The sequence below is a fragment of the Poecilia reticulata genome, chromosome 13 (assembly GCF_904066995.2).
Source record: "Poecilia reticulata chromosome 13, P_reticulata-male-v2, whole genome shotgun sequence".
Taxonomy (NCBI): Eukaryota; Metazoa; Chordata; class Actinopteri; order Cyprinodontiformes; family Poeciliidae; genus Poecilia; species Poecilia reticulata.
Genome location: NC_088842.1, coordinates 289,763 through 317,159, shown reverse-complemented (window position 1 = coordinate 317,159; position 27,397 = coordinate 289,763). Strand labels below are relative to the sequence as shown.

General features: G+C 39.9%; 1 protein-coding gene across 5 annotated transcripts in view; it reads right to left on the bottom strand.

The window, feature by feature from the left end:
* Positions 1-1,446: 1,446 nt before the first annotated feature.
* Positions 1,447-27,397, bottom strand: part of zbtb44 (zinc finger and BTB domain containing 44) — a 78,053-nt gene continuing 52,102 nt past the window's right edge. The window contains exons 6-7 of one of the 5 annotated variants that reach the window (XR_014090421.1): positions 4,872-5,013; positions 1,447-2,954 (exon numbers count right to left, since the gene is read on the bottom strand). Coding sequence is in view for 4 of the 5 variants with exons in the window: in XM_008425247.3 (XP_008423469.1) it covers positions 24,908-25,298 (391 nt within the window). In the remaining variant the exon portion in view is untranslated. Of the gene's footprint in view, positions 2,955-4,871; positions 5,014-12,133; positions 12,274-17,847; positions 25,299-27,397 lie in introns of those variants that run through there. The other 4 variants (XM_008425248.3, XM_017308271.2, XM_008425247.3 and 1 more) reach the window with 4 other exon arrangements.

Sequence of the window (27,397 nt, the reverse complement as noted above, 5' to 3'; positions counted from 1 at the left end):
GTCAGCAGCAGATATACCTCTAGATGTTATTCAGCTTCTCTGATGCAATGCAGAGCATGATAAATGTGGGATGGTATGACATATGAGGTGAGGCCTGCAAAACTGAAAAAATATGCACAAAGCAAATTGATGTACAATGTGTGGTCCATTAGCCATGGGCACTCCAGGGGCCTGATGCTGGCAGAGCTGATTTCCAGATGTGTCTTCAGGCTCTGACTTACAGCAGTGTGTCTGCACAGTGGGGGCTGCGATGGTTTGTATGACTGAAGAAGTTTAAATGTTGACTCAGTCTCAGTTTGCAAAGCACTTCTGTTCACTCCTCTTATGCTTGGAGAACTTCACATCATCTGTTTGCTCTCCAAACCTCACTCATAAACGAAAACATATAGTTTCAAAATCACTGTGTTTCATAACTTCTTGGCACATAGAGGTCAGCCTGTCTATCTCAATTTATTTGTTGTGAAAAAGCAGGAAAAGGCAAATCTATCAATCGACTTCCCTTTGTCCATAATGTGACACAAAGAATTACTAGAAAAGGTCAGAGTTGACCTTAAACCACTTCTTTATGTACAATGTCTTTATTCAGCAGCCTGCAAATGTTTTTCAACAGGTGCCTCTGGGCTTCAAGGTTACTGTTGGTGCAACATATGAATAAAGATTATTCTACTATGAATAGATGCAGAAATTATGCAAATTATCCAAAATTGGAATATCACAAAGTTGATTTCAGATCTTATTGGTAACTCTACATTTCAATGATAGTTTAGATTTGTCTAACAGACTTATGAAGGATGAGTAGAGGAGAATTAATTCTTGGCTTGATTTGATTAGCAAAAATAATACCAAGACATCATCCCAGATTAGCACAACTTCTTTGATGAGCAAATGAGGTCCCTTTAGGGACAAACACAACTCAATATGGCAGAATGTGAGGGGCTATCCCCTCCTCTGGAGATTAAAAATCTGGGCCTGCTACTCATTGTATGGAATTCTCCAGGATTTTCTCCAGGGCCGTGGAGGCACCTTTGGAGGGCCAGGGGCTCAAAGTCACAACAACATGGCAACAACATGTATTAATCAAGAATCGAACATTTAATCAGCTCATACTGCATCACTGTCACCATGTGGGGACAATGCAAAGCAAATGTAGTCTAAGTTTTCCCCAACAGGTCTAATGTTGCTGTTAAGGGGTTTCTACTGCTGACAGAGCTGGAGGGATGTGTTGATCTGAGACTGTCATTAAACAGACCATAGGAGAGAAAGTCATGTTATTTTATAGTGTGTTCTTGTATGTAATTTCATAACATATTTCCTATGAGCCCCATTTTTTTTTTTTTTTTTTAATAGAATTTATTCATTTCATTTAAAACAAAACAGATGCTATTCATACAAAAAAGAATATACAAAACACAAATAAAATGAAAGGTAGCAGAAGAAGAATAAAATTCTTATTAATATCTGCCCCTTTTTCCAAAATAAACAAATTCAAACAATGATAATTTTCAATTAATAAAACATAACAAAAAAGAAAAAAAAAAACATCAACTCCTTCTTGTACAACAATTGTTATGATTGCACATTATACAATTGTATATGTCTTCAACAACTTAACTTTTATCATTCTCTTAAATATATCTTTCGAGCCAGCATTTTTATAATCACTTTCCAGATTATTCCACAATCTTATGCCTTGTACTGATGTACATCGGTCCTTCAAATTTGTTCGAATCTTAGGCTTTACAAACATTTCTATACCCTTAAGATTGTAATTACTTACTCTCTTAACGAAGTATAATTGCATATTAAGAGGTAATAAACTTTTATGAGCTTTATACATAACCTGCAAAATATTGTAATCAACCAACTCATAAAATTTCAATAATTTCAACTGACAAAATAAAGCATTTGATGGGTGATTATAATGTTTTCTGGTGATACATCTTATTGCTCGTTTCTGTAAAATATAAATGGGATTTGTAATTGTTTTACATGCTTTCCCCCAGACTTCAATACAGTAAGTCAGGTGTGGAGCAATTATTGCATTATATAACATAAATAAAGCTTTGTCATGAAATAAATCCCTTACTTTGTACAATACTGCCATGGATTTGGCTATTTTTGTTTTTAAATAATTTACATGGGGTTTCCATGTCAGCTTTTCATCAATGATAACACCCATAGGGCAGTTTTACTGAATAAGCCCTAATAATGCATATTAACGTTAGATGTCACTCGCCATTAAAAATCCAAAAGAAGAAAAGATGAAGAGCTGAGAGCTGAGGAGGAAAACAGCCAGAATCATAATGTAGGAGCTATTTCTCTCTTTTCAGTTAATCTTAGAATTTAGATTATTTAGTTTATTTTTATTTGCTTATTTTCTGGTTGATTCATAGTAAGAATTTTTGTTTAATTGTAGTTGTTAGGAATAAATTTGTTGGCTAGGAACTCCACAAATTTCAGTTTTGGACATGGATGTTTCAGATAAATACAGCTCATTATGCACGTGGGTGGTCATGTAGTTTCTACCAGTCCACCCAATTAATAGTCTGCCACCCAGAGGGTAAATAGTTGAGAAAATCAGGTGGAGCATCAGAAGATCCTTTGAAGCTTGTAACATGTTGTTTTTGCCTGAATTTTAAAATAAACCAACAAAGAACCACATTTTTTACTTTTGATTCTTTGGAAACTGCATAAACTAGAAACCCACGGTGCACCAAGGGTTAGGGCTGATTTGAATACACTTTTGCTTTGATCACCTTTAAGTTTTTCTTCTTTTTTTTGAGTTTTTTTGAACAAATAGTCACTATTCATGATATAATCCAAGTTTGATTCTGGTTTGCGTCGTGTTGGTTCCTTGATGCCTCACTCCGGCCCTGGTGCGAAATGGAGCCACTTCTTGACAGTTTCGCTCTGGTACTTGTCAGTCAGCTTTGGCTCAAACTGCAGAGAAGCAGCTGAAAAACACAGAAATAAGAGAGAGGAAGGCGCCGGTTTGAAAGACCATCAAAAACTTTTGAAAGGTTTTGAAACACATTGAAATATTAAATAACGTATAGGTTATAGGTCGGAGAACAAACACACACACCATTCGATTCCCCTTGTGCACTCACAGTTAAATGAATGAGGACATCCTAATAAATATTTATGAAGTTTTATCTTAATGTTAGTTGATATATATAATCAGATTTACCTATAAAACTGCAGCATAGGCACAAAACAGTGCAGTCATTTTTCAATAAACACATATCGCCAAACTCTCCTTGGGCTGCCACCTTATCGTGGTGGAGGGGTTTGAGTGTCCCAATGATCCTAGGAGCTATGCTGTCTGGGGCTTTATGCCCCTGGTAGGGTCACCCAAGGCAGACAGGTCCTAGGTGAGGAACCAGACAAAGTGCAGCCCGAAGACCCCTTATGATAGAAAACAACTTTGTATCTGGCGTTCCCTCTCCCGTACGCGGGTCACCGGGGCCCCACTCTGGAGCCAGGCCTGGAGGTGGGGCACGATGGCGAGCGCCTGGTGGCCGGGCTTTTACCCACGGAGCCCGGCCGGGCTCAGCCCGAAGAGGAGACGTGGGTCCCCCTTCCGATGGGCTCACCACCTGTCGGAGGGGCCAAAGGGGTCGGGTGCATTGTGCTATGGGCGGCAGCCGAGGGAGGGGACCCTGGCGGTCTGATCCTCGGCTGCAGAAGCTCTTGGGACGTGGAACGTCACCTCTCTGGTGGGGAAGGAACCGGAGCTAGTGTGCGAGGCTGAGAGGTTCCAGCTAGAAATAGTCGGCCTCACCTCGACACATGGCTCTGGTTCTGGAACCAGTCTCCTTGAGAGGTGCTGGACGTACTTCCACTCTGGAGTTGCCCACGGTTAGAGGCGCCGGGCTGGAGTGGGCATACTTGTTGCCCCCCATCTTGGCGCCTGTACGTTGGGGTTCACCCCGGTGAACGAGAGGGTAGCCTCCCTCCGCCTACGGGTGGGGGGACGGGTTCTGAGTCAGAGTAGCAGGGCTACGTGTGACAGGTTATTATTCAGATTTTCACATTGAACTTCCACCCTCTTACACAAAGAACTACATCCCATTTAACCATGACAACGTACCTACAAATGAAACGGCAAAGAAATGGAATAATACGGCAGACATTGAGGATAAGTTACTTCTTCTCCTGAGTTGCAAGGCTGGACGACTTATAGGATTTAATTGTGCCAGAGCTTTAACTCCAAAAAAGGTTCTACTTGGAAAGGACAATGAGTCATTTGCTATCCAGACAGATCATGGCTGGAGCATTATTGGTATCTCCACATCAGAGTCAAATGTAACTGAAATAATCTGTGCCACAGAGTTATGGTAAAGGAACGGTCTTCTGCATCATTGATGGATAAGGTCAGTGTTAAGGACGGAAATGTAAAGGATAAAACTTTTCTGGACAAACGTAAGGAAGGAATTCAGAAAAGCAAACAAGAACACGGTGAGAGGATCTTCCATTCAAACAAGCTTCACACTCATAAGATAATGAAAGGCCTGCAGAAATCACATCGAAACTCTCAAAGCAAAGGCTTAACAAGGAAGAAAGTTACAATACGGACTATGTTGCACACAAGAATGATATAATTTAAAGAGATGTGGACAAAGTACACAGCAAAGGAATGCAAGGTGAACATTGTACTAACCCAACCAAAGGCAACCAGCTACCATATCACAATAAAATGCATCAATTAGATGTTTTCATGGACATGGTCTCCTCAAGGTGGGCGGATGACTTTCATCTTTCAAGGATTAATTCAAGCACCCAGATGTGATCCAAAAGGAACATTAACCAAGCAAACTCATCATATCTCAGAACCACGACAAAGTAAAGCACCAAGGAAAAGGATTCACCATAAGGACAATGAGTTGGAGTGGTCATTGGATCCCTTGAACTGTTGCTTCATTCATCCGCCAGTGTGTCATCAGTCGCAGGCTTCGCAGAGCTACAGAGGGCCGAGGATGAGAGACCGTCCTGCACAGCGTGTAGAGCCATCTGTAGCATATTTGTAAAAAAAAAAAAAAGCTGCATTGCATCAATGTAAATGGTTAAAAATGTCAAATGGGTTTACGGGACGGGTAGCAACCCTAGTGGTGCCGCTTATCCATGCGTCCCTTTACTCCTCGCTCTGTGCTGTTGGGAATGCTCAGTCTAGCTAGCATAGATGCTATTGATGGCAAATAAATGGTTTTCCTATAAAGGCAAGTTAGCACATTTAGCAGTGAGTGAATGACATTGATTAACAACGCTAAGACCCTCCTCCTGGTTCCGATTGGTTGTTTTTGGTCGGAATGGCGCATTACTTTAGCCAGCAATAGAAGCTCAGGGAGGATTTTTTCACAGATTTTCTGTCTCATAGCAAACTGTCATGACATGGTGACAGCTTTAACAAATTGGAAAAAATATTTTCTTTATGAAAGTTATATACAGTAGCTTTAACAAAATGCAACAACATAGGATTATTTGAGAAGTTTGGATTACTTCATTTATATGTTGTGTTGCCTGTGACTGTTGTTGGTGGGGAGAGACATTTCAATAAGCTAAAACTAATAATGACATAAAAAAAAAGAAAGAACCTATTCGCATGCTGTATGTAGACTGTTGCATGTACATTTAGTAGTAGCAATTGGACCAAACACAGTCAGGTACTTGCAAACCTTTAAAGTTATGTGATGCTTTTGAAGGGTCACATAGACTCAAGAAATTGTAACAGCAGCTGCAATCGGAGTCCAGGCTCCTGCTGACGTCAGCACTTTTGGAGAAGAACATGCCTGCATTCCACAGAGGAGTACTGCAGACCTGGTCTCACCACGGCTCTCATTTATCAGCAGAGACAGCAAGCAAAGTTCTTTGCAGACAGGCTGATTGATTGGGAGAAAACCTACAAGCCCCGCAGGGTGTTTGCTGTTTTTTTTTTTAGATTTTGGATAGAAACAAAAAGTATTTTTTGAGCAAGTTTATTTTTCAAAATTCAATAGAAAATGACATGAACTGGAGGCCACATGATGAACAAAAATATTTATGAGGTACATCTGCTGAACAAGAATCCCAGATACAAACATGCGCTGGTGGAGGAATGTGAGTCATCTGCTTCATGGATCTTGTTCAAAATGACTCATTATGCAAAATCTTTACACCAACCTTATTTATGACACAGCTGCTTTGGTGAGAAAAGGTTTTTTCCACTTCAATTCCTTCATCCATGTTCATATTGTACATGTCTGCTGTGTGGGACTATTAAAGTTTGGTTTATGCCTGATTTTGCCTGCAGGACTTTAGAGCTAGGAAAAGCAAAGCGTTGCATCTGTTGTGTCTTTCTTCACCACATAATGGCACAAACTGATCAATAAATGTATCTGTAAATTGATCCTTATAGTAACAAGACAATACAAACAAATAACAAACAAACCAAAGGAAAGAAAAATAATTGATCTAAACTAGAAACTCCTATTCAGAGTTGCTAGATAAGTATAAGTAAGTTTCCTCTGGTCTGATTCCTTTTCTGGGTTGGAAGAAAAGGAGTCTAAAAAGTAGCTGCTAAGGCAGCTTTTTCTAGATTCTAAATTTGTTCTAATTCCTTTTCTTTGCTGCAATAATAAGGGTCTCTTTGCATAATAATCCAAAAATGTATCTAAGATAATATTGGTCTAAATAGTCAGAAACTAGAGTCTCTGGATTCCAAGTTTGTTCTAATTCCTTTCCTGGGTTAAAGTGAGTTTCTAACAATATGAAATAAAAAAGGAAAGCTGACACATTAGCAACATTCAGACAAAACAAAGAAAAAGCTCAAACTTTCTCTGTTATCTCTGTAACTGTCTGATTATCAGTCAGAATGTGACATTAATCAGTTTGAAAATAAATATTTTTGATTTAATTACTTGTTTGGCTTAAATTTGTACTAGCTGTACAAATAAATGGATTATATTTTCCCTTTTCAAACAGATCATAAATTAACCAAATGTTCTTATGGTGTAGTGATAATTGTGATAAAGCAAATTTACCATAACCCCGATATGAGAATATAGAGTTTAACTATAAGTCATTGAAACTATTAAACTAAAAAGTTTGTTCTTATAACGAGACTAAAAACTTTCCATAGCTTGAAACATTTTCATTTGAACAATTTACTTTCAATGCTGAAACCCATTTCTCTGATGGACTATGACCTTTATAGTTATTCATATTTATATATCATTTTATTATACAACTTTTTTTGAGTAAACATTTAAACTATAAAAGTACATTTAAGTACCGCATTGCCGGCAGTAAGTCGGGCTCGTTTCCGGTGAGAGTTGGACTCCGCCAAGGCTGTTTGCCCTTTGTCACCGATTCTGTTCATTACCTTCATGGACAGAATCTCTGACCAGCCGAGGTGTTGATCCGTTTTGGTGGCCTTAGGATCACATCTCTGCTTTTTGCGGATGATGTGGTCCTGTTGGCTTCATCGGAACGTGATCTGCAGCTCTCACTGGAGCGGTTCGCAGCCGAGTGTGAAGCGGCCGGGATGAGGCTCAGTGCCTCCAAATCCGAGGCCATGGTCTTGAGCCGGAAAAGGGTAGAGTGCCTTCTCCGGGTCAGGGGGGTCGTCCTGCCTCAAGTGGAGGAGTTTAAGTATCTGGGGATCTTGTTCACGAATGAGGGAAGAAGGGAGCGGGAGGTCGACAGGCGGATTGGGGCAGCGTCTGCCGTGAAGCGGGCGCTGTACCGGTCCGTCGTGGTGAAGAGAGAGCTGAGCCAAAAAGCGAAGCTCTCGATTTACCGGTCGATCTACGTTCCCACCCTCATCTATGGTCATGAGCTTTGGGTCATGACCGAAAGAACGAGATCACGGGTACAAGCAGCCGAAATGGGTTTCCTCCGCAGGGTGGCTGGGCTCTCCCTTAGAGAGAGAAGCTCGGTCATCCGGGAGGGACTCAGAGTAGAGCCGCTGCTCCTCCACGTCGAGAGGAGCCAGTTGAGGCTCGGGCATCTGGTCAGGATGCCTCCTGGACGCCTCCCTGGTGAGGTGTTCCGGGCAGTCAGTGAGTGAGAAAAGGCCGTTGCTCTCAGCTTGCTTTGCCACTTGTTGGAGATGAAAATATATTCTCCTTGTTCCCTAAAACTGATGCAGGTCCTGGCTCCGTCTGCATGCTGGCTGACACGAGGACAACTGGAAAATGTCACAGGTGTCAGAGTTTTTACTGTCATTGCTGTCAGGTCCACTTTTCCATGACTTTCCACAAATGCAATGGAAACATTGTGTAATGTAAGAACAGGAAAAAAATAGCAGCAGACCGTTTTCTCATGGTGGGTTGGAAATCACAGCATGCCATTTAAGAAATCCCTTGTGCTCCCTGAACTCTGCTTCTTCTGGTCGGATATGAATTTCATTCTTCTTCTATGCTGAATTCAAAGCCATCATTACATTATGTAATGAGGGAAAAAGTGAAAGCATGCCTTCAAAGTGCTGCACGTGTCGAACGTCAGACATGTCATCTGAACAGGTTTCTTTCAGCACCTGAGTGAACAGGATGAATTGTTCTCAGCCATAGTAAATAAACTCACCAGAAGAGACAAAAGTCCATGTGAAAACATCCGTAGGGGTTTAGCTCAGCTTTGCTCTGCTGAAGCAATGCTGTTTGCAGAAACAATAAAATCTCTAAGAGGATTCCTAAGAAAGGTGAGATGGATTTTTGATGTCAGACAGAAACAGTGTCCTTAGCAACATTCAGCACAACTTGGATCTGGGCTTGGAGCAGCCAGCAGCCTGATCCCAGCAGCCTGATCCCAGCAGCCTGATCCCAGCAGCCTGATCCCAGCAGCCTGATCCCAGCAGCCTGATCCCAGCAGCCTGATCCCAGCAGCCTGATCCCAGCAGCCTGATCCCAGCAGCCTGATCCCAGCACTGCTGCAATCAGAATTCTTGCTTTGAAATAATGGAATAGCTCAGTAGTGAGACATTAGCTTTTCTAACTAAAGCTAATGTCTCACTGCAGAGACATCAGGAGTGATGTCATCACCAAAACCTCCCCTGGTCACAGACCCGTCCATTGAGTGAAGTCATTTCTGCTCTTCTTTCAGAACCATGTCATGACGTATTGTGTAATGCTGATCGCTCACAGCCTATGATGTCATCCATATTGCTACAGTACTATTGTTTTCCAGAAATCATAATGGAATTACTGTTGAATGGCAAAGGCAACACAAAGAAGCATCTCTACATCAGAGATGTGACGTCTCATCCGTACCAACTGACGTTCCTCCAACTGGCTGTGTCACAAAACGAATCCATGAGGGCGAAGAACCTAAAGACGAGTCTTTAAACTGGCTTAACATAAATCACCAGGAGGAAAGAGATCGAGTTAAAAACATTTTATTCATCCCGAAAGGAAATGAAATGTTGTCATAACTCATATCATCTTCAGAGTCATTGTGGATGGTGATGCTGTTTGCTTTGAGGACGTCTCTAAATCTGCGTGTGGTCATATAGGAATCCGGGCAGAGAAACGTTGGGAGTCAGGAATATTATTATTTTTGGAAGAGTTGGTTTGAACTTCCTCCTTCGGTCTCTGCTCCCGGGTCCTGCTCTGGACCCGTGAACTTTCAACTCCTTTGTTATTGTAGTTCTGGTAATATCTGAGCTTTAAGGGATGCTAATCAGCAACACATTAACAACACATTGTTGCCATGACTACACTTCAATACAGCTGACTGAAAGTAAAAAAGTATGAGCAAAAATATGTTAAGCTGCAGATCATCCAAAACCAGAGGGAATAATTGTCTGAAAAACCATTTTCACACTTTATAAGTGAAATAATCTGCTGATGGAACGAGCATTTTTTATATATACTAAAAAATGATCTTAAAACAAGCTGCTATATTTTGTTGAAAGGTTTCTTGTAAGTTAGTTTTGTCCTATTTCAAGTCCATAGAATAAAATTATCTACACTAGAAACAAGACAAAAATATGGAGGACCAAAACTGACATAATAAGAAATAAAAGCATAAATATATATTTCCTTGTCCTTACACATTTGGTATATATTTTCTTTTTCATTTCCTCTAAACATGCATTTTTGTCAAGTAGATATTTTGTTTCATACAAGCCCTCGTTCTTTTGTCGTTGTCTCCTCTCCTTTTTCTGCTTCTCCGTGTGAATCGCTATGTTAATGAGCATCGCTATGTTAATGAGCATCGCTATGTTAATGAGCATCGCTATGTTAATGAGCATCGCTATGTTAATGAGAAGAGCTGCCTTCTATGTCCAGCTCCTCTCCTATTGGCCGATGGAGCTTTGGAACCAACGTCACTGCGTCAGACGTTGTGGGGCGTTTAGCTCCAGTCGCTCGGTTCCATCTTTACAGGCCACAGACCAAAACAAACTTGATCCCGGAGGTTTTGTTGTGTCACCGACTGCAGTGAAGTTAGTTTCAAGTTGGATATTGAATATTCCAATATCTGCGGAACAAGCGGCGTTTAGCTCAAGGTTGATCCGATTTATGAACGCTAATTTCTGCTAGCCGTTCTCCAGCATTTTTATTCCATTTTAACCATTTTTTTGTTTTTGTTACCTATTTTTTTAGTTCAAATTTAGTATTTCTCTTCAATAGCCTGTAAGTCATTTGATCCATTAACTGAAAATCAATGTGAAATTGTTCTGCTAGACTGGAGAGTTGATGTAAACCAGGGGTCACCAACTCCAGTCCTTGAGGGCTGCCGTCACCGTCCTGCAACTTTTAGACGTCTCTGCTCAAACACACCTGGATCAAATAAGCTGCTCGTTTCCAGCCTGTTGCAGAGAGGAATGAATGCTGGTGAGGAAATTCAGACATTTTGGAGCAGAGGTGAATCTAAAGGTTGCAGGATGGTGGAGGACTGGAGGACTAATCTTTCCCCATTTTAGATGGTTTTATATTTCTTATGTTATTTTATATATAAAAAATATGATTGGTGTTTATTAGCTCACATATCATGTGACCCACTGACAGGGAATAAAAAGGGTGAAATGGAATAAAAATACATGTGCTTCATACATACAGTTTAGTACAACAATCACACACTGATTTTTAGTCAATGTGGCTCAACATGGAAGCTACTGAAGGAGACACATTATTTAACGTAAAATTATTTACGCTAACCCTATTAAAATTATTTTAACTGTTGAATATGACTTAAAATTTGAATAGAGGGTAGTGTGTCTCATGTAAAAGCATAAATTGCCACTTTTTTGAATCAGTTGGTTACAATTCAAGGCATTTATTAATATTTGTTTGACAGGAGTGTTTGGTTCAGAAATTTGTCGACCGTTCCTAAGTGAACCTCTGAGCGCCGAGGAGGGAGCTGGAGAACGGCTGGGGTTATAAATGTCTTTATTTCTTTCATTACTACTTGGTCTGGTGAATCTTTTGGCAGAGTAAACAAGTGAAAAATGCAGAAATCATTCCCATCAGAGGTGTCATCGCCTGTCCCCAAGCTTTGGAAAAGAACAAGTGTCTTCAATTGGTGTGGCTGCAGGTTGTCAGGTGAACAAAGGCTAATATTTCACAGCTTCCCTGCTTCAAGTACCAGGCTGGATACTTTCTATAGACACACACAACTAATGAATCTGGCAAGGATGGGAGATGTGGAATGTTCCATTAAATCCAACCCCACCATTGATTGGGAATGGATGACAAGTGTATTAGTCATGCAGTGTGTTTTATTTTTCCTGGCAGCAAAACTCGCCACAGTATTATCACTGTCCTCAGAAACGGCTGCATCTAGTTTGTCTGAAACCTTTCAGGCTCTTGGTTTCCAAGAGATAAACCAAAAAATTTAAACAAGCACTTAATGCATCTGCAAACACATTTCAGTCTCTGTAGTAAAAGTTTACAAGGCATGAAGTAAGAGCCATGGATTACACAGAGGGGCTGTAATGAAGGTAATATATGCTGCCTGAGTGGGGGTGTTGTTGGACTACAGGGTACAGAATCATGGCTTCCATCCTACATTCTGTTATTCAACCACCTGTTTGCACTGTGGATCTAACTTTTCCTGCTAATGATTAGCCTCCAGCCTTTGTTTGCTTTTTTTGTCTTCTTTATTTATTCACTTTTAAACAAATGTGTTACCAATGAAATGAGAGGACACTTCCAAAAGTAATCACATCCCTTTTATTTTCTACCGGTCGTCTCAGCAGATTCAGATGTTCCGCTGGGTTCAGGTCCGAGTTCTGGCCGGACATTCTCAGACTCACCCTTTGCTCTCTTGGCTGTCCATTTCTGGGTCATTGCCATGCTGGAAGATGTTGTAAAGGTAAAGGTCATTTTATTTATATAGCACATCTTCAGTAACAAAGCAATACAAAGTGCTTTACAGGATTTAAAAAGAAATACAAATAAAATAACAAACCAAAGGAAAGAGCAAAAGAAGGAAAAGCTAATAATGTTGATCCAAAGTTAATAAACTAGATGCTCTTGTTCAGGGTTGGTAGATAAGTATAAGTAAGTATCCTCTGGTCTATTTTTTTTTCTGGGTTGCAGTAACAGGAATCTCTCTGCATCTAAATAGTCAGTACTCTACAGTTTCTAAAATATAAGCTAAAGAGTGACTAATCTGATTCCTTTTCTGGGTTAAAAGTAAGTACTCCACAGTTTCTAATAAAAATAAACCTTAGTCTGATTCCACTCTGGATTGGGTTTTGTTACGAGTTTCTCTATATCTATGAGCACCAACACAATCCTGTTTCTTTTTGTGTCTCTGCTCCGTGTCGAGAAAAGTCGAGCTCATCCTACTTCCTCATGCTGGAGATTTTAGTTTAATAGTAATAATAAATAAAATTACCTTAAAATCAATTACACAGGTGACATCAAGACCCAACAGTAGAGTCAGACGGTAATAAAATGAATCTGGTTGTGTGTGTTGTTATTGTGTCCTGCAAACTTTGCTTTAATTCTACTTTTTTCTATTTAATCATAAAAAATCAAAGTCAGGCAGAAAGAGAGTCATGGAACAGGAAGAGCTGGTTTCCTGAAGAAAAGAGGAAGTTTCTTTCTTGCATCAGGCTAAAAATAGTTCAGACCATTCCTTATTTTAAAGCATTAAAGGTTTTTAAAGAATAAAATCTAAACGTTTTGAGAGATTGGATAAAACCCAGAGTGAAATACTTAAAATAATGACTTATAATTATGCCAATAATTAATATTAGTTTAACCAGTGGTTGATGTTGGTTTGATTATAAGAATATTTACACTTACTCTTACACTTGTGGAAGTACTTAAAGGTGAAACAAGAAACTGTAACATGATATCAGATAATTAGAATAATGGATTATTATTGGTTTCTTTTCAGAAATGTCTGTAATAATCACCTTATGATTATAATAAGAGTAACTAATAAGTTATGGTTATTATAACATTAGAAATGAATGTTAAATCAGAGAAACTAAAAGGTTATAAATGTGATTTTGACATTGAACTTGGAAAGGTGTAAAATGTTGTAACTGTAATTAAAGGTCACTGATGTTGTGTAGGAGGTAGATGGTAGGTGAAAGGTCAGGGGAAAAGGGGAACTGATAGGAGAGCGGAGAAGACAAGGCCTTATTGCTAAACTTCAACTTTCCTAAGAAAAGGTTGGGCAGGAAACAGAGGTAGGAGGAACTGTTGAGCAACTTGGGGACATTAGAACAGAGATCCGGTCATAAGGTCTCCAGGGTGACGGATATGAGATCATCTGTCCAAGCAGTCAGCCAATGAGACAGGCACAGCAACAAAGCTAGCCAATGCAAACGCACCAAAAGGTGGATAAACCCTTTATAAGGTGGGTGCAACAGAGGAATCTTTGGTTGGATCCTTCAGGCAGCTTCGAGCCAAGACGGAGATGGACAAAGAACTCTGCAGCTGAAGAAGAGCCGGGGCCACAGAGCCGGAGACTGTTCTGCACATGGGGACCAACCCGTTAGCAACATGTGGCTTCAAATCGCACTTCTCTCATCAGCTGGGTTTAGACCCCCAAAGACAAAGACCAAGGCAAAGATAAAGATAAAGACAAAGATAAAGACAAAGGCAAAGAACAAAGGCAAAGAGGAAGAACTGGTGTGTTCCTTCCGTGGGACCAGGAAGATCGTGAGACGAGGAGAAGGGAGCTACAGAGCTGCAAGACAAGAAGCTGAGGACCGCTACGCGCATGAGGAAGTCACCCTGATGCCCGAGACCTGCTGCTCTAAGTCAGTACTCTTCCTGTACTGGGAACCTCCTGCTGCTGCAACACCTTCTTCATCATCAGGCCAGTTCTGGGGTTCAAGATGCCAAACTCTGTCCGTCTCTCTCAAAGTTTCCCTTTTTTAGTTCTCAGTGTCAGCATTAGGGAAAGATAGGTTAGATTATTGATTTTACTTATTTGATTATTTCTGCTACTGAATTAAGCTGCACTGACCCTTGCAAAATTGCAATAATTAGCATTAAGAAAATCTAAAAGATGTTGTGGACATTCAATTAATGAGTCACATTAAAGTTCTTTGATGGTTGTGAAATAGCTATGAAGTTTGATTCTGGGAGGAAAAAGTAGAAATGTTTTATAGGTTGCTTTTAGCCAAAACTAAAACACCCTTGGGACTCGCCCGAGTCACTAAAACCAACCTGGTTCAGTAACAAGTGCAAGTTGTAATAAAGAGAAAGAGCGACCGTTAACAGGTGAAGCTCTGTGAAGCTAGCTGGTTGCAGGCTGCTCAATCTGGCTAATTCACAGGGTGAAGAAGGTGGGACATCTGGATGGAGGTCGTTAGAAACCAGGCTAGTCTTTCTCGACGCCAGCTTAAACAGAGTTTACTCAGTTCTGAACAGGGTAAAATCCCATCAGATTTAGAAAACTCAAATTACCCGTTAGATGGAGAGCTGGCTGCACATCTCCCTCCTCTGAGAAGAGGAAGTAGAGTGAGAGAGAAGGGGAGGGAGGTGTTGCGCAACAACATCCGTTTTCTCAAACCCTCAGTCAGTTACGGCCAGGAGCCTGTAGGGTCATCAGAGGTCCGCACAATACTACCACTGTACACCTGACCCACAAGAGCACAACCACATCACCAACACACATCATGTGCGTGTCGCACAAAACCTGAACCACACAAATGCAGGCCACATTGGCATAATGTGTGGATTAGATCTGCTTACAAATTATACTAAATAATAAAGACATGAAAGTAAAGCTTACTCGTCTGACCCACAGGAGGTGGAGGGTGCAGATCCCCAGGTTCATGTGATGTGTCTGAGATTTCCATAGGAGGAGGTGAAGCAACAATATTTGCTTGATTTCTACTCTTTTGGCAAAGTTTCAACTAGATTTAACTGTTTAACCCTCCAGCTGCTGGAGGTTTCTTCCTATGAAAGGGAAGATTTTCCACACAACACAAACCATCGTCTCCTGTTGCTTCGTCCAGAAGTGAATGATGTCAATGACTTGAAGCAATCTGCTGGGTTTCCTTAGATTAAAAATGTTGTAAACTAATTTGAATTAACTGCACATACTGTACTGTTGATACTAGGATCAGTTGTAACAGCATGTATGATTGAATTTAAAATTATTGTGTGAAGTGTCTCGAAACATTTGTTGTGAATTGGCACCATAGAAAACTGATTTGAATTGAATATCTGACTGCTCTCACCTCATCTTCTATGTCACCCAGATCACACCATGATGCTAACATGATGCTAACATGATGCACCAATACATAAATAACTGATCAACTGAATGATTTATGATGCTTCTCAAGTCCTCTTTCATGTCTTTGTCGGTTTTTCCCCTATTTGTAGGTTTTTAGACTCAACTCTTCACTTTGTCCTTTGGTGACATGTCAGTTGTTGCTCTTACTTTTTTGGGGTCTGGCTGGACAGTTTGTCCCCCAACTAAAGTCATTTCACTCACTCCAAACAGATTTCTGTTTGCTTACTTCAGCCCAGACTCTCGTGCTTTTCCCGTCACTTTTTACAATCTTTCATCATGATCCTTCCTTGTAGTTCCACACAAAACTACATCATCCAGAAACTCTTCAAGTCCTTCCATTTCACCAAACAGTTTCACAGTTCTGTGAAAGACTTTGGGTGTGGGTGCAATACCAAAGGGCATGTGAAGAAAACGGGGTCTGCCAAACGTCTATTAAATGTACACAGCTTTGCACTTTCTTCAAGGAGTTTAATCTGGTAAAACCCAGAAGACACATCCAAATTTGAAAAGAATTTTGCTCCTGCCATTGCACTAGTTATGTCTGAATTGGTTGGGAGTTTGTAGCGCTCTCTCTTGAGCCACTTGTTTAGGTCTTTTGGGTCAATGCAGAGTCCATCCATCCATCCATCCATCCATCCATCCATTTTCTTGCACCCTTGTCCCTTAATGGGGTCGGGAGGGTTGCTGGTGCCCATCTCCAGCTAACATTTTGGGCGAGGGGCAGAGTCTTAAATCTCAATGTTTCTTTTGAAGAATAACAAGTGAATTGACCCGGTCTGTAGGTTCTTCAACTTTTCTCAGTTCCTTTGTCTGTGAGTGACTTAAGTTCTTATCTCAGTCTTTCAGCTGTATTTTATATTTGGTTGGTAGACATCTTGCACCATGAAACACATCCTTGAATTCAGCCATGATCTCTGCTGCTGAGCCTTGATCTTCATCTTCCTACTTCTTTGTTGCCTCTAGGTGTCACTAGGGAGCAATCGACGATATGAACTCTAACTTAAAGTCCTAGTCTTTCACTTGCTTTCAGTCCTAGAATAGCTTGTCTGTCGTTTTCAACCAGAACAAACAGTGTGCTGAGACCTTTTCCTGAAAGAGTTACTTTACACTCTCCTTTGGTAGGGATTGGTTGGTTGGTGAAAGCTCCCAGCTTCCTAGGTTTCACTGTGGGCTTTTTACTGATTTTCCATTGACAGTATACTTGTGCACGTGTATCTATTGTCATTGGGACAGTAACTCCATTTATGTACAAATCTCATCCTCACTGTCACTTGTGTGGAGCGTTACCGTTTCCACATACAATGGTTCATCTTCCTCCCTGCATGTTTCTGACTTATATTGTTCCATAGCATGACCTCTTTCTTTGTATAGCAGCATTTAGCATAATGGCTCTGTTTTCTGCAATCTTTCCCAGATTCAGATCATTCTTTTGGAGCATACCTTACAATACTCTTTTTTTCCATCAACCACTCCTGGTACCATGTATTGAGTTGACTCTCACACTGAGTGCCATTTTTTTATATCCAACTTTATTGAACAGTCTGCTTGACACTGGGCGTGTCTCTGCTGTGCTCTTAATCAGTACAGCAGAGACTGACTACTGTCTGGGTAGAGGCATGGCGTAATTACTCTTATATAGGAAAATGCTAATATGGGAGCACTGCAGGGTCAGAGGGGTCAAATATTTTACAGGCCAAAATGAGAAACTTGACAGGTATGTTTATATCCTTTTGAGCGGTGCCAGTCTAATTCTTTGTTAGAAACAAACTTCTTGGTTCAATTAAATACATTTTATTGCAAAATCTTCCAGTAGTATGAATAATTTAATGAATTAAATTTGGTGCAACAGAGAATGAGCTAATGGCAGCGAACGCCTGTCACAGTCGCCAATTCAAATTAAGACAATTATTAATGGAATTTAAGACCCATGTGTCCACAGCTTCGTCCAGCCAGCTGGTCAGACTTAGCACTTACCAATGAAAGTGCTAGCGAAATAGCAAGGGTATGTATGCAGTGAGTTAGCAGTAGCTTCAACCGCCTCAAGTCACAAAAAGAAAAAGTAATACATTGAACATACAGAAGGGTTGTAGTTGAGCATGCGACAAAACTTAGGCATATTTAATACATATAAATAAAAGACACTTAACACTTAAAGGCTAAAGAAATCTTGATGGAAACATATTTTTTATTCTGACTCCGCTCATTTTATTTACATGTTATACATATACAAAAACAGCTCTTTTTTTTATAAGAACAACAAGACTGCAAAGCCAGAACAATAGCAAAAATTTGAAGCAACCATAAACTCTTCCATAAAGAGTGTCCTGCTGGATTTTCTCACTGCCAACTATGGAATATGATCCAGTTAAAACACTTAATACAGTCTAGAATTAGCTGAAACATCTGTGTACAGGTTCTCCAAAACATTGTTGAAATACAGTATCAAAGACGCAAAACACAACATCTGTGAGAAAGCAGGTTGAAACCAAGTAGTCTACTGCATAAAGAATATCCAACATAGTATGAGTGTATATACTGTACATTTATATATTAATATATATACTAACACTGTAGACAGTCACAAAAAGGTCCTCCCATACATACAAAGACTAAAGTGGCCCATTCACATTTAACAAGAATATCCAAAGATGTCTTAAAATAGCAACTAGAATACAAAAAAAAGTCACCAAAAATAGATGTCATCATGTGGAGCTTTTACTGGATTTCCCTACCGTTAAATAAACCATATGGACTGGAGCATGTATACCACATCAAGTGTACACTGAGAAGGCATGTCCTATATGTAATCAAGAGATTTTCAAAACATTGCACATAAAAAGGGATAATGTACAGAATAAGAGGGCATGCTGTCCATATCAGAGCTACACTGGCTGAAGAGTCATAAGGCCTCGCTACCAACTCAACACATGCTCTCTGTCACTTCACAGAACGATATGAACATGCAAACTTTCAAAAAACTAAATGTTTCGGAGCTGAAGAGAACCAAAGCTGTGCTCCTTGTTTCACAGATCAGAAAAATCTCGGGGTTTCTGCTTGTGCGGCAAACCTTCAGTCACATTTGATTGAAACAAAAAATTATTTTATATTCCTTTGGACTATATATATATATATATATATATATATATATATATATTTGTGTGTGTGTGTGATTCCAAAGAAAGTTTAAAACAACACCAGTTCATTTATTGCACACCATCGGTTCACAAAAATATTTTGGGCACTTTTGCGTTTCAACAAAAAGCAGCATTTCATCATTTAAAACAACAAAATGTTAGAGTACAGACACAAAGCACAACAACTGAAAAGCATGACATACAAGGAGGATAGAAAAGTTTTTTGTTTTTTTTACATTGTAATATTGTGCAACTAGAGAACATAGGTCCATTTACTAAGGCTAGCCTCTTAATGCACAACATCATACAGTGTTTTAAGGGCCAAACAGCAGGACCCCTATGCTGAACAGCATCAACTACTTAGAATGATTATCTTTTTCTTCCATCATGTGCAACAACTGATTGCCGTGGCAAATCCCCAATGAGACAGAGAACATTTGGTCCCGTTTTTAAAAAAATGATTTCTACCCAGATATAAAGGGCAAATGGCACATTTAAAACAAACAATAAAAAATGGGACTGTGAGGAAGGTACCACCAGTTTTGACTGGTTTCAAGACGTGGCCATATGACAGCACTATTGAAGCCAACCTCTACAATCAACCCTGTATGTGAGCACCTGTGTTCTACACTGAATGGACTAATCCCAAAACAACAAGGAGAAACAGAGTCAGCAGCATTTCCTTCATGGAGAATCACCATGGCGATCATCATCTCCTCCAGACTCAGGCACCGCTACCCACATGAGCAGGACAGCAACTCCAAAACACACAAACTGTTCTAAAACATGAAACCAGCTCCGGCTTTATGTACTCAGTAATCACATCCATACATCAACATGCACCAGCTGCTCCATAAACACAATAGATGCACAACATCCCAACCTTTCACTGGTCAGTGAACACAATAAACCCAAGAGCTACCAGGTTGTGCTAAAGACAAAGTGACTATGGAGAGTGACCTATGAAATAATTAATTTATACAAAAAGGAAATAAATAAAACAATGCACTAAACTGTTATATAAAATTTAAGTTAAAAAAATGTAACATTGTCCTTGATGAAATGCAAAAAGCATTAGAATGGCCCTTGTTTAAAAATAAGGTACATTGCCCTCTTATGCTTTTTAGAAAATACCAATTGTTTTATATATCCATCCATTATCTTACAACCTTGTCCCTAGCCGGGGTTATGAGGGGGGCTGGTGCCCATCTCCAGCGGTCAGTGGGCAAGAGACGGCGTACAGGCTGGACAGGTCACCAGGGCAACAGAAACACATGGAGCACTAACATTACACAAAAGCTTGGTGGCTTAATTAAAGAAGAACTATTTTGAAAAATCCGAATTTTGCAGGTTTTTTGCTTTGCATCAATCATGTACAATCATCATAACCCTAAATTGAATTTAGACAGACCAATCAACCCAGCAGTCATGTTTCTGGACTGTGGGAGGAAACCGGAGAAAACCCACAATGCACAGGGAGAACATGGAGACTCCATAAATACTTGTTCCTCTTCCAGCTGATTTTAGAGGAACGAAAACATGGAACTCTCTTCTTTCATCTGTTATAAATGTAACAAAAGCTTTTTAAACAACCCTGTTTAATTATTTTACTACATAAAGTGTTAGAACTGTACATTTATTTATCAATATGCTGTGTTCCTAATAATATGTTGAATGTGTATAACTGTTTTTGTAATAAATGCTTTTTTTAATCATGTGGACCCCAGGAAGGCCAGCCATCGTTACAGCAAAGGATAATGAGGACCCTAAAGAAACAAACTTCATTTGAATTCATTGGAGATCCTGACGTCTGATTGGCTGCTTCAAGCAACAAATTAAGACCTTCTTCTATTTTACCGAAACAGTCCTGATCAAAATCTTAAGACCAGTTAAAAAACTGCAAGAATTTGCATTTTGCACTATTGGATCTGAAGAAGGTTCTAAGTACAATGTTAAAAGAAGAAATCAGCGCAAGAGACAAAAACGTTTGAGCAGGGAATTAATTAAAAACTGCATTTACACACAAACATGATTTTTTCAGCTGATCCAAAGTTTAAGACCATAGCTCAAAAACCCAAAACCCCGCAAAACAGAAATCAAAGTGTCAAAAAAAAAAGGACTCAGTAATGAGCAGCTCCACCATCTTGATGACGTCCAACAATGGTCAAGGCTTGATGCCAGTGTGTCCAGGAGGCCAGAGGGAACGTTGCTCCAAGTGCTGAAGATGCTTCACGAACAGCTTCACTGTCTGGAACTGATGTTTAAACTTCCCTTTCCATCCGTCCCCAAATGTTCTCAGTTGGGTTTAGATCTGGGGAACATGGATGGTCCAAAAGAGTGATGAAGAACTCCTTTGACAGGCGGGCACTGTGAACTGCAGCACTGTGAACTGCAGCACTGTGAACTGCAGCACTGTGAACTGCAGCATTGTCCTGTTGAAAAACCCAGTCATTACCTCACAGGCCCTCAGTCATGAAGGATTCCCGCTGCAACATCTCCACATAGCCAGCTGCTGTTTGACGCTCCATTGTTCCATTGAAGGAAAACGGACCCCAGATCATGATGCCCCCCCCACTGTGCCGTGTAGAAATCATCTCAGGTGGGATCTCCTTGTCATGCCAGTAACGTTGGAAGCCATCAGGACCATCAAGGTCACATTTGTTCTCATCAGAGAAGACAACTTTCTTCCACCTTTCAATGTCCCATGTTTGGTGAACTCTTGCAAAGTGCAAACGGGAAATTTTATGGCGTTGAAGACGACATGGCCTTTGAAGACGTTTTTTGTTTCTGAAGCCCTTCTCTCTCTCTCTCTCTCTCTCTCTCCAGATGCCGTCTGATGGTTATTGGGCTGCAGTCAGCAGTAATGGCCTTCATTTGGGTAGAGGATCGTCCTGTTTCTTGACGGACAGCCAATCAGATCCTGCGGCTCAGAGCTGGTGACATTTTTTTGGGTCTACCACTTGACCTTTTTGTTCCATAACCCTCAGGATCATTTAAAAAATGCAAAATGACTCTTTCTGCCTCCAACCTCAGCAGCGATGGCACGTTGTGAGAGGCTTTGCTTATGCAGTTCAACAATCCTACCAGGTTCAAAGTCAGGGAGCTTTTTTGCTTTTGCCATCAGGTCCTGACATGTTAAAGACTTGACAGAAAATGACATGGAATCCAGATTTTTGCACAGATTTTGGCTTTTATAGACTATGGTCTAAAACTTTTGATCAGCTGAAAAAAATCATGTTTGTGTGTAAATGCAGTTTTTAATTAATTCCCTGCTCAAACGTTTTTGTCTCTTGCGCTGATTTCTTCTTTTAACATTGTACTTAGAACCTTCTTCAGATCCAATAGTGCAAAATGCAAATTCTTGCAGTTTTTTAACTGGTCTTAAGATTTTGATCAGGACTGTAGGACTGTGAGGTCAATATCTCTGCTGGAAAGTGCTGAAATATCTTCAACCCTATTAAATTTAAGCCCATTGAATTCATTCATATTTAATTATATAGGCATGTATTTCCAGTTTTATTAAATTAATGACAGATTTAAATTATTTCATAAGTTATGTATATACTGTAATTTGACACTCTTAACTATATTATATGGAACATACTCAATTGAAATATTTGAACCCTTTTTATAATTTCAGTCAGTGTTGGGTCTGTTCTATTTTAACGATGCCAAGTGCTCAAGCCAGTCTAATTGCTAATTTAAGATCCTAAAGTCATTTAAAAATGAATAATCACTCTGTTGTCAAATTAAATAGCTAAACAGTGACAGCTCTCCCTCACAGAGACATCAGCTCTTCTAGGTAAAATAAAGAAAAAACCATGGCCGTTTACAGCAGGACTTGGAGTAAAACAAGATTCTAAATGCTGTTCTTACAGAAAAAAGACAAATAGGAACAATTTGTTTCACAGAGTTGAAATCTGACTTTTTAGTCAAACTGCACATCAAATAAGAGACATTCATCCGCTCAGTGCTTCTCTATTCCTAAAGCAACGTCACCACAATATTTCTCAGTCTTGGTGAGTTAAGCTCTGATCACTTCTTGCTTACAGTAAATCCTAACAGCTACAATGACAAAAATGAATCCTACATATTCCAGTTAATTTCCCACAAAAGCCTCAAACTACAAGAAGGAAATGAAGACATCTTCTCTTTTTCCATATTGTAAATAGATGACTGATGTTGAAATAGTCTACTTGAACTTGGAGGCAATATTTGATTGCACAACCACAAAGGTGTTCCTAATAATGTGTCTAAAATGAGATTCTTGACCAGTGCCACTTTATCCTTCCCAACATTCATTTCTTTCCCATGAATCAACATTTTCTTACAAATGTAATCATTGTGTATTAGTTTATCTTTGCATCTTGCTAGTTACCTGTCTTCAGTGATTTGAAGAAATTTCTGATCATAGAAATCTTCAAATCTAACTTATGAATTTACATATAACAGTAATTTCTGAAGATTTCACATTGGACCAGTTTAAGCTTATGAAAAATTCATTTTTCAGCCCTCATCCAAACCAAAAACAGCCTCAAAACCACATGTACTTATAGTTGGACTATTAATAGATAACTTGTTAACTGCTGCATGGTGAGTCATCAGCTCATCACACAGAAAGTGGATCATTTTTGAGAGAAAAAAATCCATAAATGCAGAAATTTAAAATGTCAAAGAGCACAGAGACGTGCAACTGTGAAATTGAGCTACTGGAAACGTTTTTTTGTCTCTGCTTAAAGTAAAATAAACAAAACTGATAATCAAGCAACTGCAAACAACAATGACAAAAAAGTGTCTGAGCTTCAGTTGGGGTAAAATAGTAAGTGATTACATATTTAGGATGAACTTTGTGATAAATACCTGCAGCTGGAAATAGGTATGAGCTCGTTACTGGGATCAATAAGTGCACAAAGGCTAGCAAAAGCTAGCTAACATGTTCATCATGCTGCTTTCAACGGATCAAAATGAAACTGACACTGAATGAATGTTACAGATAAAATGTCCATATTCTGTTATTCTAAAAGTCATAGGAGTTGTTGCTGTTCCTTCACAATAAAACCAATTTGATCAGATCACAGACATTAGGTTCTAATTATCCATGTGAATATCAGGATGAAAATCCCACACAACACCATGAAGTAACCTTAAACTGTCCATCTTTTGTTTGACCCTGGACTTAAGGGGCAAAAACACTTTTGCAAACTGATGTAGAAACAGAGAATTTTGCTTTTGAGTAGAACCAGAGTTGGATTTCACAATAGTGTTCACTGACAAATCAAACTGTGGAACCAGTCAGAAAAGTGTTTCCACTGCACAGATAACTTTAGGGAATACTTTGTCAATACAGTTCAAGTTTGAAACTTTTAAAAAAGGAAATGCACTGTGTTCATACTGGTCATAGAAATGCACATACACACACATCTTACACATCATAGAACAACACTCAACATACACAGCATTCATATAGAAGTACAGTACAAGCTATTGCAGGATAGATTAATATTAACATGTAATATTTGCCAATAGCAACGGCACCAAATGAGTAACACAGTTTCTGCCCATACAAACTAGCATTACTATTACAAATGTAATACAAGGACTATTTTAGCTCAGTTTGCAAAGACTTGATTTGTCACTTCATTTCTCCTATGTGACTTTGCTAAAGTGTGAACTCTCAGGCACTTTCTAAAAGTAGAGCAAGGCTTGGATCGGACAGACCTCCAATTGGCTGACACTTCACTGACTTGAGACAGCGCTGCATTCAAGTCATATGGGAGACAAGACAGGCTTGTTAAAACTGCTAAAATACTGCTGGCTTTCAGGGAGCAAGAAGGCTGGGGCATCCGGATTCTTCAGCCAATGAACTAGTGTAAATCTGAAGAAGTGCTGCAGTTTCTGCATGTAAAACGATGCCATCAAATCAACAGCATCTTTTAAAAACTCTGTAGCGTTTCCATGGTTCCACGTGATAAGGGCTGCATGTGTGGATCTCCGAGTTCTTTCAGTCTTCAGATCATTTTGACTTATATTCCCATATAACCTGAGTGCAAAATACAACATCAGGGGCAGGAAGAAGACTTGGATCACTCTATGGTAATGGAAGCCACCTCCTTAGGTTGCTCCTCTCCAAACTCCTCTGGGGAACTGCCCCTGACACCGTCACTCATCTTATTCTCCGTCATGACTGCCGTTTCATCGGTGTCCATCTTATTGGAGGTTGGGGCTTCCAGGGGGCCCAGGGGCTCGGGCGAAAGTAAGCCGGAGGAACCTTCACAGTTCTGTGTGGAAGAGGAGACCTGGGAGATGACTGGCATTTGGACTGAAGAAGAGGACGAGGCAGTGGTGGTGGCGGCGACATTGGAGGTGCTGCCCAGGTAAACTGGGTGATGTTGGGACTCCTCCAGCTCATACGGAACCCCCAGTGCCTCCTCCTCCTCCTGTACTTGACTCAGGTAGTCGGGCACGAGGAAATCACTGAAAGGACCAAGAGAACATGTGACCTCGCTGTCTTCTCATTCTTACCTCGCAACAAACAGTAGAAGCAATCTGGAAAGTTCCCCCAATAAAAGTAGATGAGATTGTTAATTTGAATAAAAATTAGTCTCTAATGCTTGGTTCACACAGCAAGATTTTCCCTCTTCGGACAATCTTAAGGATGCCCCGATAATCAGGATGGCTCTTAAGATAACCCTAACCTGCAGTCTTACAAGTAACAAGTTGAACATGCTGGCCTAAATATTTAGTCATTTTCCTATTAACTACAAAATTGCTATTTGTGATGCATAAAAACTAAAAATAACTTCTAAAATTTTATATCTTCCGTTATATTTTTCACCCAAGAAAATCAGAACTTTTTCACCTGCACAATGCATGCTGGGTCGATGATGTGTTTGGGTCCGTTCTGTACTTGAGACTACAGAGTAAACACAGGAAGGCTAACTTTACCTGAGCTATTATTTACCATTCAGTACCAACTGCCACCAGAACTGAATGTGAAGACCTGACACTGGACTGAAGACTGGACCCCAAATAGGTGTTACCTAACGAAAGATCAGACCGGACACAGAGCTACTTACCGAATCACACAGACTGACCAGAGCTACGTGTCATTCAATGTTTCATTTATGAAGCTGAGGGCCGCAGCAGCAACTCCGACCACTTCCTCCATTTGGTCCTACTCATCTTCATCGCCTCTTGTGATTTCTACATTGCCATTTCAGTGAGCTCTGGTTCAGTTTGAAAAGGCTTGAAGATGTTACTCATCGCTGTTTACAGTTGCTAGTGCAATCGAACCCATCGTCAGCCTAATAGCATAATTTCCTGGACATAGGTAATTATGCTATTAGGATGAAGCATAATTGTCTAAGTCCTATTTTTCAAAATAGGACTTAGACAATGACGAATGTCATTTACACAGAATGCATTACAGTGTAAACATGGCGACGTCCTTGTGACGATATTTTATTTTCATTTCTAAAAACCAAACAGTATTATTACTGTATTGTCTTTAGTTTGGAACCCACCAGTTTTTTACCCTGTGCGCAGTCTGGCAGGTTGGCTCTAACCTCATGCATGATGTCACTAGTTTTTTTTTGTGTCGTTTCAAGAATCAACAGTCTGACGGAACATTCCTCTCCCCTTACCACCACCATCACCCCCTGTTTCTGCTGAGCGTCACGCTAAGACCACGGCATTGTTAACAGATCTTCCTCCTGCTGAGTGTGGAATGTTAACAGATCTGGTCCATTCAGGAATGTTTAAATCAGGGATATTCAACATGCTGGATCATCTTGTCCCGATATCACAGCGTGTGTGGTTTTCCCTTAAGAAGAACAACGCAACTTGTTGAATGTGACGTTTAGCCAATTAGAAACAAAAATGATGGAAACACAAGGAGAATCGACAATACAACAAAGACAAAATATCTGCCGTGGCTACTTGAAAGTCCAGAGGACGGTGCACAAATCTTTGTATTGTTTTTTTTTCTCTGTTAAATGTAGTCCACAAGCTATCGCTGTTGCTTCTTCCCAACCGGCCATGTTTGTTTACACTGAACTCACGTTTTGTCCTGTGAGGTTTTGCAAGATTTCCCATCTGACAGCTGAATGTGGGGGAGTGAAATCTGTAGAACCAGATAAACGTATTATCCCGACATGTTTTAGCATCATAAATGTGGGTCTTTCAGGTTTTAAAAACGGGCTGATAATTAGAAAATGTTGCTATGTGAACCAAACATAATCAGAGCACAGATCATTTATTCCAGTAGAGCCCTCTGATTACACTGTTTAGTAATGGATCATTTCAGGCACAGCTGGTAAATTTACTCCAAAAAACATGACAATACATCACAACTTTATAATCAACATAATATTAATATAATAAAGACCTGCCTGATGTGGAGTATTTCTTGACACTTTGAAAGCACACTTTTCATGCTAAACAGTATGTTCAGTTCAGAGATGACAGAAAACCACAGCCAGTCAGAGTTTTGGGTTAACAAACAACACCATACGGGTTGTGGTTATATAACAAGATTACTAATCCTTATCACCATTATACTTTACCCTGACAAT